The following is a 12,762-nucleotide window of genomic DNA, read 5'->3' as shown; positions in this document are numbered from 1 at the left end:
TGGGATAGCCAACTATCACAGCGACAACACATCCGGTATTTGACTGTACTTGGCTAGATGTGGAGAAACAGCTCAGGTAAGCAGTTTCTCCCAATTTCTGCTTCTAGAGAAGCTAACCTGCTGCTGGGAGTAGCTTAATTTTTACCGTACAAAATTCTCATATCAGTACCCTAAATATGAAGCTAGAGTCAGGCGGCAGTTAGCTTAACTTAGCATTAAGAATGTGATTTGGTGTTGAAACACGCACAGCATGTTAAAGCCCAAGTCTCTTTATGTCTACAGCTGCATCTGGGTCAAACAGACATAACGTGCAAATAAACATCACTTTATGTCCGTGGTAGATACTTTAACGTTTCTTTAAACAGAATAATCACAATTGTGGCCAAATAAGTGTTTGCAGTTTTTTAGCGTAACCAGGCCTGACATTTACGTGATTATAAACAATAAAATAAGCCGATGGAATATGCGTTTGGTAGACCTATGTCTATTTTCCTTGTTTATATTTGGAATACAAACTGTAGCCTATAATTAACATGACTTACTGCTGAGTTATCTATAAAATAAAGACATGATCTCTTTTGCAACTATCCTTATGATTATATTATTTAACTTGCTGTGTACCAACCAATCCAGTCCTTTTCACCTCTTAAAATACCTTTAAATGGCCAATAATGCAGTATTCCACTTCCAGAAAGTGATTACAGCATCTACTTATTCACTGAAAGGTAGTTTCTGCCTCAAAATGACTTGATTTCATTCAGAAGAGTTATATTTGACAGATTATAAAACTGAAATTGTCCCCCTTTTTTTATTTCATATATAATAACACTATATTTTTTGATGACATACTGACCACCAAACCAAAAATGTGTTAATTTTACACTTTTGTACAGATTAAATAAATAAGATACAGCGTGTTAAATAGTGAGCTTTAGAAGTGCTGTTAGGGTTTTTCATTTTTAAACTCAGAGCCAGGCTAGCCGTTCCCACTGCTTATGGTCTGTCTGCTAAGCTAACTGTCTCCTGGCACTAGTTCTTAGCAAGAAAGCATATTTCGCAAAATGTCGAGCTATTCCTTTGAATCAAATTTATGAAGTCACAGAATTATGCTTATCCAAATACATCACAACGGCTCTGTGAACAACTTACTGCCTCATCTTTCAAACTGCTTCTAAAAGGTTTGGTTTTTCAAGTCATATTAGACTTCTTCTTCATCCATCCATTCACATGTTGCCGATCTCTTAGTGACTTTCCCATGCACAGTGGATTCTGCCAGCGCAGTAACAATAGCCTTGGGTGGAGTGCACAGCTGAGCTGGAGCCTACAGCATGTGCTTTGATTGCTGGAAAAGCGGACAGAGCGAGGAGCCATCCTTTAGGAGATTTTGTTACTTATTTAATTGTCTGTATGCTATGCTCCAGACATGAGTTAAAAACTGTCCAATAACACTTATTAGCTTTAACCTGAATGAAAAACAGATGACTGGTTGTTTTGGACATTTATTGCACAAATGCACATGATGCTCAACACCGGTCAAAACCATGCAAATTCTTACTCAAAATCTTGCTGCAGTTGAGTGTATGCATCTATAAACATAACAAATGCAACACTTGTTATGTCTTTCTATGGTGTGTAGGCTATTCCTCTTTCTTGCTTTCCCTCTTGCTCACCACTGCACCTCATTCTCTCTGCTGTATACTGGCATCAGCACTGGGCTTCGAGAGGCCTCCAGAGAGGGGGGAAGAATGGGGGGAAACTTGGAACAATATATTGTAGGTAAATAAATGCTCTGTGTGAAAAAGAATGCCTTTCCAAAACAGACCCAAAGACCCCTCAGAGCAGCATGTGCCCCAAATAATGCCCTAATTACTCCTCTGATAATATGATAATTATGCTTTAACCTCTTTCCATGTCACTGGGTTCACTGCGCAAACAAGGACCAGCACTCTGACACTGAGGGAATATCATCTGGGGCCATGAGGAGACTGCACGTGAAGAAACTGTGTGTGGTGTGGGGGGAGGGGGGTGTACAGTGGAAATACAGGATTCTATTCAATCCTGGTTCCAGCTTTTCCACAATATAATTAAACTTTTGACGCCACTGTTTAGACTTAGATCAGAAGCTTAGGGCCGAAAAAAACATTAAGATAGTGTGAAATGCTATGAAGCTGGTGTGTGTTAAGCTAATCTGATGATATGGGCTATAATATGGCTATAAACCTGTGGATAGGACCTCAGCACCGTGTTGATCAGAATCTTTGGCTGGCGGGCCGTGCTGGCTGGAGAGCGGCCTGGCTATTGATACCAGATGAGAGGATGAGTCAAAATACTCAGCAGATGTGAAGGTGAATAGTAATAACAGGAAAAAAAGAAATCACATCATATCTTAAAATATATTGAATGGATTAAATAAATACATAGGTTGTTGGATATAAATATATAGGCTGTTGAAAATGTTTGCATAATAAGAGCTCAGTTCGACTCATATATTTCAATACAAGTATTCAGAGTTCACTCAGAGGTAGCTGATGATCTATTTGAGTTTGATCTATTTGATGTTCTATGTTACCATCATTTCCACCCTAATACCTTTAAATACTGAATTTCGGTGTAGTGTCCAGGCATTAAGCAGAGCACTGGACCAGGTATAGGAAGTAGAAATATTCAACTAATCTATCATGATTTATCCTCTACCTCAAACTCTTGACATCTTTCCATCCCAGTGAAACCTTCAGTACATTGAGGAAGAACAGCACTGGTGAGTAGGAGCTGAAATGTATGGATGGAGTGAAACGGAGGAGAACATCTTTGCTGTGCACCGCTCTTGAGTGATATATCCCTTGCACCAATTCCAGCACCTGAAAAAAGGCCATCACGTCCAAGAAGACGTTTGGGAAAGCACCAGTTGTCTGCAACGAGAGAGGAGGAGGAAAAGAGCGAGAGAGGAAAAAGGGGGAGGAAAATTGTTCCTGCGTCACGTTTCTTTAATTTGTTCACCAGCTGCCAATGAAAATGATGACCAGCAGAGGGATTTTTTTTCCTCTTGGCTCTGCATCTGCCCTAGCAAACCGCACAGCTGGAGCCACACACTGAACAAGTGTTATCTTTATAGTATAATGACTACGACAAAGAAGGCTGATAGGACACATGGACCTAGCTCTCACACTGATTTGGCTCATAAAACTGCTGGCTTCCTCCCACCCAGGAGTTTATGTGTATGGCCTGACCAGTGACCAGTAGAGCATGTGGGAAGTGCAAATTTTATCACCTGCATATGGAGCTGATGTGACAGCTTGACTGTTAAGTGCTTTTAATGATGTTAATTCAATCAGTAATGTGAGATTGAGGGTCCATATTAAATAAGACAATAAATTCAACATACATCACACCAACAACATACATGATATGTTCTTGTATCATAATTATTTGTTGCTTTTGAGAACCCAGAAAAGGTCATTAATTGTCAATTAATGTGCTCCATCCTCCTTGGTGTAATTTATTAATTAATGCTGTCCTTTCTTATCCAGCAGCAGCGCAAACTTAAAGCAGATGTCATGATGAAATTGGGGAAGATTTGAGTCTCCAAATGATGCAGTGTTTCAGGTGACAAGGAGGGGTCTGTGCGTATACCACCGAGGCAGGCGCACTTCCTGCATCGTCCACTGCAATATATAAACCCCCAAAGACGGACTTCTCCTGAAACACTCAAAGTTTGCAAAGCGCATAAACTCCTCACTTGCAGCCCTCCCTCTCTCCAATCCATTACTGGGGCTTTAGGGGTGATACAGCCTTGGCAACGCGGGGACAATAAGGTGCCGCAGCGCAAGAAAAGGTAGGACAACAATTGTTTGAAGGAATGCCACTGGTATTTATGCCCCGTGTTGTAAAGCACGGGAGATTTGAAGAGCGTCTGAAATTTAACATACCTTATTTGCGCGCACCACGGCAATACGTTTAAGTTTGTCTTTTTGCTTTCTTTTCAGATCAGTCCAATAGCGCGGGATATCCTGTCTGCAGTTTCCTAAAACCAAATATGAAACCTCAGCTATTTGCCGTAGACCTAATACTTCTGTGCATATCTTGCGGAGCAAGTGGATTGGCAACGAGTATTCCTGCTGTGTCCGTGTCCTTGCCAGCCGCCAATTTCACCAATCTTGACGCAGCGCACAGCTATGGAACAGACACCACGACTGTTTCGAAAATCAGGAGGAAGCGTTATATTAGTCAGAACGACATGCTTGCCATTCTTGATTACCATAACAAAGTGAGAGGGAAGGTTTTCCCCCCAGCATCCAATATGGAATACATGGTAAGCGAAAACTTTCATCCACTTCATTCATTTTATCAAAGTGCACGTATTTCCACTCTGTGCGTCGTATTCCTGAAGCCATGTAACCTACTGTATACCTCTAATTTTTTATTATCGTATGTTTATGTTGCTAGTGACCAAACTGCATGCATAAAGTGAAATAATTTGTCATAGGAAGTGATGGAGAATATGTATCTATTTTAATAGATGCAGCTTTGTAAGGAAGTAAAGTGACAAATGTCTTAAAGTTTCTTGGCACCTTCAGCTGTTCAGCAGATTGCACTGCAGTAGACCACCAAAGCAGTCACTTCCAAAGTAAAAGGATTCATGTATGGTACCAGCCTGCTGGCAGTGTAATATGGACAGAGTAGTAGCTGTCCTTGTAGACCCTTAGACTTTTAATTGAATCTATATTTTCAGCTGCAAAATAAAAAGCTGTTTTTCATAGTTAGGCGGTGTGATGCTCATTTAAGGATTTTGAAAGGTTCTTCTAACATCAGCAACTGTTTCCGCTGAGCTGCCATATTTCCATTTAAAATTGGCAGCATCTCCATTCTCTACAGTTGCACTAGTAAGACCATGCAATGAAGGGGTCTCTTCCCTTGCTTTGACAAAACTGCTGCAGAATGAAGTAATCGGAGGAAGTCTCTCCTCATTCCTCCAGTCACAATCCATTCCCAGTGAAACCACACACGAGTGTGGCTGTTGTCAAGTTTGGATATCTGGTATTCTTAAGGGTATCCACCCCCCTGTCTATTCAATGAAAGAGTTACATGGGACTCTGAGCAACTAACTTTCTCTGCTTATGTAGCTGGCTTGATGGATGACTTTTGTGGCTTGCCATGGTAACACCTGTAATAGCGCTATGAACTCAGAAAGCGCCGACTCTTATATCACATCTCACTGCTGAATGAAGATCTAGTGTTGATATTTTCCATCAGTAATCTAATGGGTTTCCATGTTCCCGCCATGTCTCTGTGCTTTTAGGTGTGGGACGACACCCTGGCTAAGACAGCCGAGGACTGGGCCCAGGCCTGCCTGTGGGAGCACGGGCCACCTCACCTCCTCAGGTTCCTGGGTCAAAACCTCTCTGTCAGGACAGGACGGTGAGTGACCTTTGACTCCCTTCCCCCTCCCCAACATCTGCTGCTCCTCTCAGGGAAGACTCTCTCTCAGCAGTCATGGTCGTTGCCTTGCAGCCCCCTTCGTCTTTCTCCTAAAGGTTTTTGCACTGTGACCCGGCGACTGCTTGAGGAATGCTCCTGTGACCCTTCATATAAACAAAAGTTGTGTTTTCAGTCATGACCCATGAGGACAAAGGCGCATCCCTTTAGTGGGTCTTGACTTTCCATTTGGAAACACAGGGCACCTTCACGTGTTCCTACACTTTTAGATTTTATCGAGGAACAACATGAAACCCAAGGGAATCCAGCTTATTCTGAGTCTTGTGGCGCTGAGGGAGTTCTATAGTAAGGTTATTTTCTAAATAAAATACTAGACCTGATTTGTAATGTTGTTATTTTAACTTGCAAGAAATTATGCAAAAACAGGACTAAAATATTGTTTATCTAGTTTAACTAACTATAGACCTTTTCCCACGTTATTTGGAGTTCATGTGCTGGAGTTCAGATCTTTGACAAGAGTAATTCTGTGAAATATTCATGCCACAGAAAATCAGTAAGGTGCACAGATAGGATGTAGTTTTTCAGAGGGCCTGTACCATGATAAAGCTAAATGTTTCAAGCCGCCTTTAAAACCTGAATAAGAGAGACGCAGGAATCTTTATATACATGAACTTATTCACATTCAGGGTCATGGGAGGCCATAAGGGGGCATGACCAGTAATATCCTTCTCAACAAGAAAATCGACTGAACTCAGCCCTTTTCTAAGGCAAGTCAGCGTTTTGCTGTGCAGAGCATGTTTGGATATCTTACAAACAAACCTGGTCGCTCTGGACAATCATGATAATTCAATCATTGTTAAGTATTAAAACTGTTGCTTTTTGGCTGCAAACTTTGGTTTGTGGCCAGCTTGTCAATTGTGGTTTGTATATTGTATTTCAGAACTTCAGGTTGTTTTATTCTTATTGTGGTCGGAGGGGCTTGAAGAATGTAGCAGATGTTCAAAACAACAAAACAACAACCATTCATGGTAACACTCAGTTTGTGATTGCGTAATCCACAATGTGACAAAACATGACAACATTTTTGATCTTCCTTTTACTCGAGCTGCATGTCCTGAAACACCATAAATTACTTTGAAGAAATCTGAAAAAAAAAATCTACATCAAATTCACAAGGAATATTAAAAAGTTGGTGGCAACATAATAGATTTTAATAACTGTGGGAGGAAACCACAGCAACCGGAGGGAACGCACACAAATATGGAAATAACAGAAAACTGCAAATGCTACTCACATGACAGGGCTGAGATTTGAACCCAGGAGCTTCCTGCTGCGGACCAATGGTGCTAACCACTGAGCTGACATTCTGCCCCAAAGATACTTACGTGTTTCTGCTTTTCAAAATCACAGATTCACGTCAGGCTCTTAAAGGTTTCTGTTTTCCCTAAACCCTGAATATACTTGAAGCCAAACTGCACAACTAGCTCTTACTCTTTTCCCCTAAAATCAGACATAATCAAGGTTTGAATCTCAGTCCGGTGACAAGGCCAGTCTCTATTAGTCGCTACTCAGTCATGATATGCACAGTGTCGTTTACTGAACATGTCTGTCTTCTGTTCCCAGCTATCGATCCATTCTTCAGCTGGTAAAGCCATGGTACGATGAGGTCAAAGATTACTCTTTTCCGTACCCCCGTGACTGCAACCCTCGATGCCCTCTCAGATGCTACGGACCCATGTGTACACATTATACACAGGTACACAGACGACAATCAGTATTACGTATTATCACTGCTGAATTGCTGTAACAGTGGCATTAACTGGCCGCTGATCTGTCTTTTTTTGCAGATGGTGTGGGCAACATCCAACAAAGTGGGCTGTGCTGTTCACACGTGCCATAATATGAATGTCTGGGGTGCAGTGTGGAAACGGGCAACGTATTTAGTTTGCAACTACTCTCCTAAGTAAGTATACTTAGTAAACTGATGGTTAACTGTAGGGTTTACGTGTATAGTGTTAATTACATGCTGTAAGGAAGCCCGTTAATTCGAATGAACTTGTTAAACTGATGACGATAGGGCTCCGACAGGCACAGGCCGCTCTGCTCTGTGCTGAGTTGTAAAATGCCACCCATGTTGCTGGGAGATTCGGATAACCTCGATACAAGCCTGTGAACCGGTACTGCTTTACCAAAGCTCTGGAGACCCAAGAAACAGAAGAAAAACTCTCTAAAAAATTCCAAGAATCAAAGCCCGATTGGACTTGTGACTGACTTGTGACCTAGGGTCTTTAATCCCACTGGATGAAGGCATATGTAAGAGTAACAGGCTCAGGACATTGATGACCTATTTTAGCTTGCTAATTTCAAACCTCTTGAATCTGGATGGTGATTTCTCATTTGCTCACTAAGTACATATTGCCAAATAAGTGATATTCTGCTGTTGACAAAACAATTTCATTATGACATTATCTTATCTCATCTCAAGGTCCATTGGGTAGTCATAATCACATCATCTTCATCAACAACAGATAGAGTTCTCCCCCCTTGTCATGGAGTTCTAGATGTTCAGATTTTCATTTTTTTAAGGACTGTAAGGGCCTTTGGACAAATTTTATCTTCAGATGAAGAGCATATGGTCTAATTGAGAACTCCAGAGCAGCCACTCAATGGACATTAGGATTAGATTGTTTTGTCAACTTCTAATCAATGTGATTCCTCTTTAAAACCGACAATAAACTGTTTCTCTAGCTAACTCCTTGTGCACAAGTATCTTGACAATCCATATTTTCACCTTCAGCTCAACTGACGGTATACATGTTTCTGTCTTTCAGGGGCAACTGGATTGGAGAGGCTCCCTACAAAGTTGGCGTCCCCTGCTCCGCCTGCCCACCCAGCTACGGGGGCTCCTGCAGCAACAACATGTGCTTCCCGGCGCTCAAGACAAACTACCTGCACTGGTTCAAATAAACACAGGTTTCCTCTCGACATAAGCTGACAACCTACAGTACCACGGAGACATTATTTTAATCCCGTAAGGATTTGCACAACAGTCGTGGACCACACTATTTTGTATATATGGGCTTATTTAAAGACTCAAACATACATTTGAAGGCAGCAGATGATTAAGCATTGTTGACTTGTAAATAAACTGTAAAATAATTTCATTTGTACCAGAATTGCTATGACTATTTTAATTGATAATATAATTTATGAGTAGGCCCTTAAACACAGTTTATACTGTATGTGGTGCTGCATATACTTTTGTTCTCACTATACTAATTTACTATTGACAATGTGGTAATTAAGGACATAACCAGATCACAGCTGCTCATACCTGCTCACTTTGGTGCTATGGGCATCACACCTTCATGTTGTGTGCTCTGCCTTCACAGGAATGTTGTGATATAAAGATCAAAGCTTTTGACCTCAGAGGGTAAAACCTGCACCGGCAGCGTCAGCTTTGTAGCACACTTCATACTCAAGTCTGCTGCAACTTCCATTTGTGTCATGCAACAAATTCGCAAAGATTTGTTGACAAAAGTGCACTTACTGTAAACTGAAGATATATGACCAAACAAACATTCAATGCTGTTTGTTTCAACATTCACACACAAAGCGTTTGCAGTTCTCATCTACACTGATTTCAAGGTTTGGTTGCAGTTTCATACTTCAAGGCATTTCAAGGGTTTCATTCATATTTCATGTAATATTTATGCTAAAGAGAGCACATACATTATGTCTGATCCACATATTTTTTTATAATCATATATGTTCAATATATTGGTATATTATATACCAATATATTGATATATTGGACAAATCCATTGTTGATATTTTGATATGATCACTGATGTAGTTTTTGGAGTTAGGCACTCAAGTGCACCTTATTTGTTTTGTGAATTTCCAAAATACCAGGAAATTTTTTCTTTTTGTACATGTAGATAATCATTCTACCTTGACTATCCCAAAACAAGTATACTGTAAGTTATTCATTTTTATATGGGAAAAAGTATTTAATTGATAGTAATTTTTTTATTGTTTTGTAAAAGGGTTGTAAATATATCTAAACTATGTAAAAATACTGAATATGGTTCATTTGCATGTCAACTTTTATAATGTTGAAGTAAATTCACTATAACGTAAATTAAATTTGGGACATTCCTTTTGAATGAAGCACTAGCATAATATTGGCAAGCGAATGCCTTAACATTTTAGCTTGTATCAATGCATCAGAATTAATTTTTTCCCAGTACAATCCAGCAGGGGAGACACGACATCAGTGTAATGGAAACAAAAAATCAACAACAAAAAAATACAAGCTTTAGTGGGAAATGCTGCATTGCAAAATAAGAAATTGACATTTTCCGCATTGACTGTATTTAAATCAACATTAACAACAAGCTATTTATGCAATGAACTGCGCTCTTCCTGTTGTGTTTTGTATTTGTAATAAAATTGTCTATTATGATTGTGTTCTTATTTATTTTGTACGATTCAACCCGTTTCGCTCTCCATTGTCTGTGCCGTCTTGTCTGAGCTCTTCCTCGTGTCTGATATTGATCAGAGATTCAAGTATCAATCCATCTCTTTGATTCTCAGCTTTCACTTTCAGTTAAAACAGCGCCACTGCATGGTCCCACATCCTGTGTATCAAAGGCAGAGAGGGAGAAGAGAAAACATGCTGGGGCTACATCTGAATCCTAATAAGAGAAGGTTGATTTTGGCCCTGTCCGTCCGTGTCTACACAAATGAACAGACAACTGATAGGGTTACAGGGGACCCTCTTGTTTGAGTTTGTGCAATGAAACCATTGACCTTACTGAGAGGAAGAGACAGGGAGCAGAGAGGAATGCTAGAAGCAGAAAGAGGGTGAATGTTTGTCACTACCAGACATAGACTAAATAACAGTGTGGGCAAGGAAAGTGACAGAAATTGACATTTTCTTGCTCTACAGCTTTAAAATTGTGTGTAGACGATGATGGAGAATATAAAAGAGTCGGTAAGAGGTAGGGGAGCCATAAATGTTCTGATGTGTTGGGCAGATGTGGCAGCTTTTGCTTTTTTCTCCATCTGGGGTTGCAAGCTACAGTTCAGGACCAATCTGCATCAAAGCTATATGCATGGGATCAAAACATAAATGAACTAACAAACAAGACTACTAACATGTTTTGTTTGTTAGATAAACACCCGTGTTAATTCAAGCGCGAACTGGGCTACAGAAAGCTGTTCTCAAGACTGAAACATTTGCAGCACTGTAATGCACTTTTGGCAGGTTGGAATACAATGCCTCACATTTTCATACTAAACTTTGAACAGCATGAGGTTTTCAAACCACTTTCTGCACTTTATTAAGAAGCTTAATCTACACTGCCAGCCCCAACAGACCAGCGCACTCCCTGGAATCAACCAGTAGAGAGATTTCGAGGAACACATTAGTATGCATGAGAAAAAATCCTACTGTCTGAGCAAATGCCTGACCCGGAGCCAAAAAGATGATTGGTGGATGTTTAAAAGGCACGTCAGCGGAATGAGGAGCAAGATGCCATGATGAGTTAGACAACCTGCTGCCGACATTTACCTGGCTTATACATCAGTGGCTGAGGCTGAGCAAAGGTTAAGGATGTGGATTTGGGTTAAGATGAAAGCAGCCTCTGATGGTTCAGGGATAAGAACAGAAAAACACCTGTGAATGAAGTGTTAACTGGATAGGAATTAAATTACACTATAATTTCATTTTTGGTGTGCTCACCTTCAGAGATGCTCATATTCTGCTCATATTCTTGTACTTATATTTATATTTATCTATATTATCATTCCTCTAGACAGTTCTTCAGAACTTCATTCAAACTTCAAATGAAATCTTTAGGAATGTTTTCAACTACCAAGCTAACACTTGGACTTATTTTTTCTCTTCAACTGACACTTCAACTACTTTCTGATCTTACACTTCTGATCTTACACAACTATTTTCACTACTCTAACTCACACAACTTCCACTGTTCATACATAGTTCCCTTAACTGCTTTCAACATACACAATTGAACGGCCAACACTTATACATCAATTTTGCTACATTATTGTTTTTTCAGCTTTATTGCTGTAACATGTATTACTACCTATGACAGAAAATGAAACCCGGATTTGGATTAAAGAGGAGCAGACCTTGAGATAATCCAGTCGTAGTGCCTGATCATCCGGACCAGGCACGACGACGGGTCCCAGAGGAGAGGAAAGAGAGCCATGCCATGCTAGCCCAGCTTGGACTTAGAGTGTAATTTATACTTCTGCGTCGAATCGACGGCGTAGGTGAAGTCGTAGGCTACGAGGCTACGCAGAGGCTACGCCATCGCCTGACGCGCACCAGACTGCTCCTGGCTAATGTCCGGTCTTGATAAAATTGGACTCATTCTGGCCAAGCTGCAGGAAATCAGAGACTGTCTTGCCACCTGTATATATGTATATAAATAACGGTATAGGCCTATATTGTGTTACTTAATTTTTTTTTATATGTTACTCTATTCTAATATAAATTAAACCATCTGTTTTGTTCTATGTGTGCAGCACAGGACTACAAACTTTCATTTCGTAGTATAGCCTGTTGTATGATCCTTGATTTTAACTGCTTTCGTCTTTAACTGTTTAATTGTCAGTTAAAGACGAAAGCAGTTAAAATCAAGGATCAAGGTCATTTCAGCGGTTACACGTCAATTGACATTTCAACTGCTTTATTTTTTTTCTTTTCAACTGACATCTGCTTTCACCACTTACACATTCATACTACTGAAAATTCAAGTGTTGTCATCTCTTGCTCTTTGAATGACAGTTGAACTGCTTTCACGACTTACACATCAACTGACATCTTGACTGCATTCACCTGTCTTCAGCTGACATGTCAACTCCTTTCAGTACTTTGACATAGGGGTGTGGCGATACACTTAGCTCACTTAGACAGTATTTTAATACTATTTTTGAGAAATTTATAAAGATGAAATATATGACTGGGAAAAAAAGGTATTTTATTCGACCAAAAGTCAAAACAATGCAGCAGCATTTTGAAATGCTGTTTACACATTGTTCATGTCTTATCAGTCACTCTATCGCCGTTTATTGTCTCCACCAGGTACCTAAAATGTTGCTACACAAATGATTTAAAAGTGGCGGGGGCATCTTCTACGCTAATTGCACCCTCACACTCCAGCATGCTGATGTTGTGACAGAGAGAAGAAACAGAGATGTTTCGTCTCCAGTTGCTACAGCAATGAATCCAGTTCAACTGGCTTATGTTATTAGCCAGTGCCAACACCTACTGACGCATCTGTAAGATCATCT

At 40.2% G+C, this 12,762-nt stretch overlaps 1 protein-coding gene across 1 annotated transcript; it reads left to right on the top strand.

Moving 5' to 3' along the window:
• Window positions 1–3,730: 3,730 nt before the first annotated feature.
• pi15a (peptidase inhibitor 15a) lies at window positions 3,731–9,901 on the top strand. Its single transcript, XM_046052435.1, has 6 exons — window positions 3,731–3,832; window positions 3,984–4,309; window positions 5,297–5,415; window positions 7,057–7,189; window positions 7,281–7,396; window positions 8,265–9,901. Exons 2-6 carry the CDS (start codon window positions 4,034–4,036, stop codon window positions 8,398–8,400), a joined length of 780 nt encoding a protein of 259 aa, XP_045908391.1. The 5' UTR covers window positions 3,731–3,832; window positions 3,984–4,033; the 3' UTR covers window positions 8,401–9,901.
• The last annotated feature ends 2,861 nt before the right edge of the window (window positions 9,902–12,762 follow it).

Source organism: Micropterus dolomieu, linkage group LG01 (assembly GCF_021292245.1).
Source record: "Micropterus dolomieu isolate WLL.071019.BEF.003 ecotype Adirondacks linkage group LG01, ASM2129224v1, whole genome shotgun sequence".
Taxonomy (NCBI): domain Eukaryota; kingdom Metazoa; phylum Chordata; class Actinopteri; order Centrarchiformes; family Centrarchidae; genus Micropterus; species Micropterus dolomieu.
Note: the sequence above shows the minus strand (reverse complement) of the source record. Positions and strands in the feature narration are given on the sequence as shown.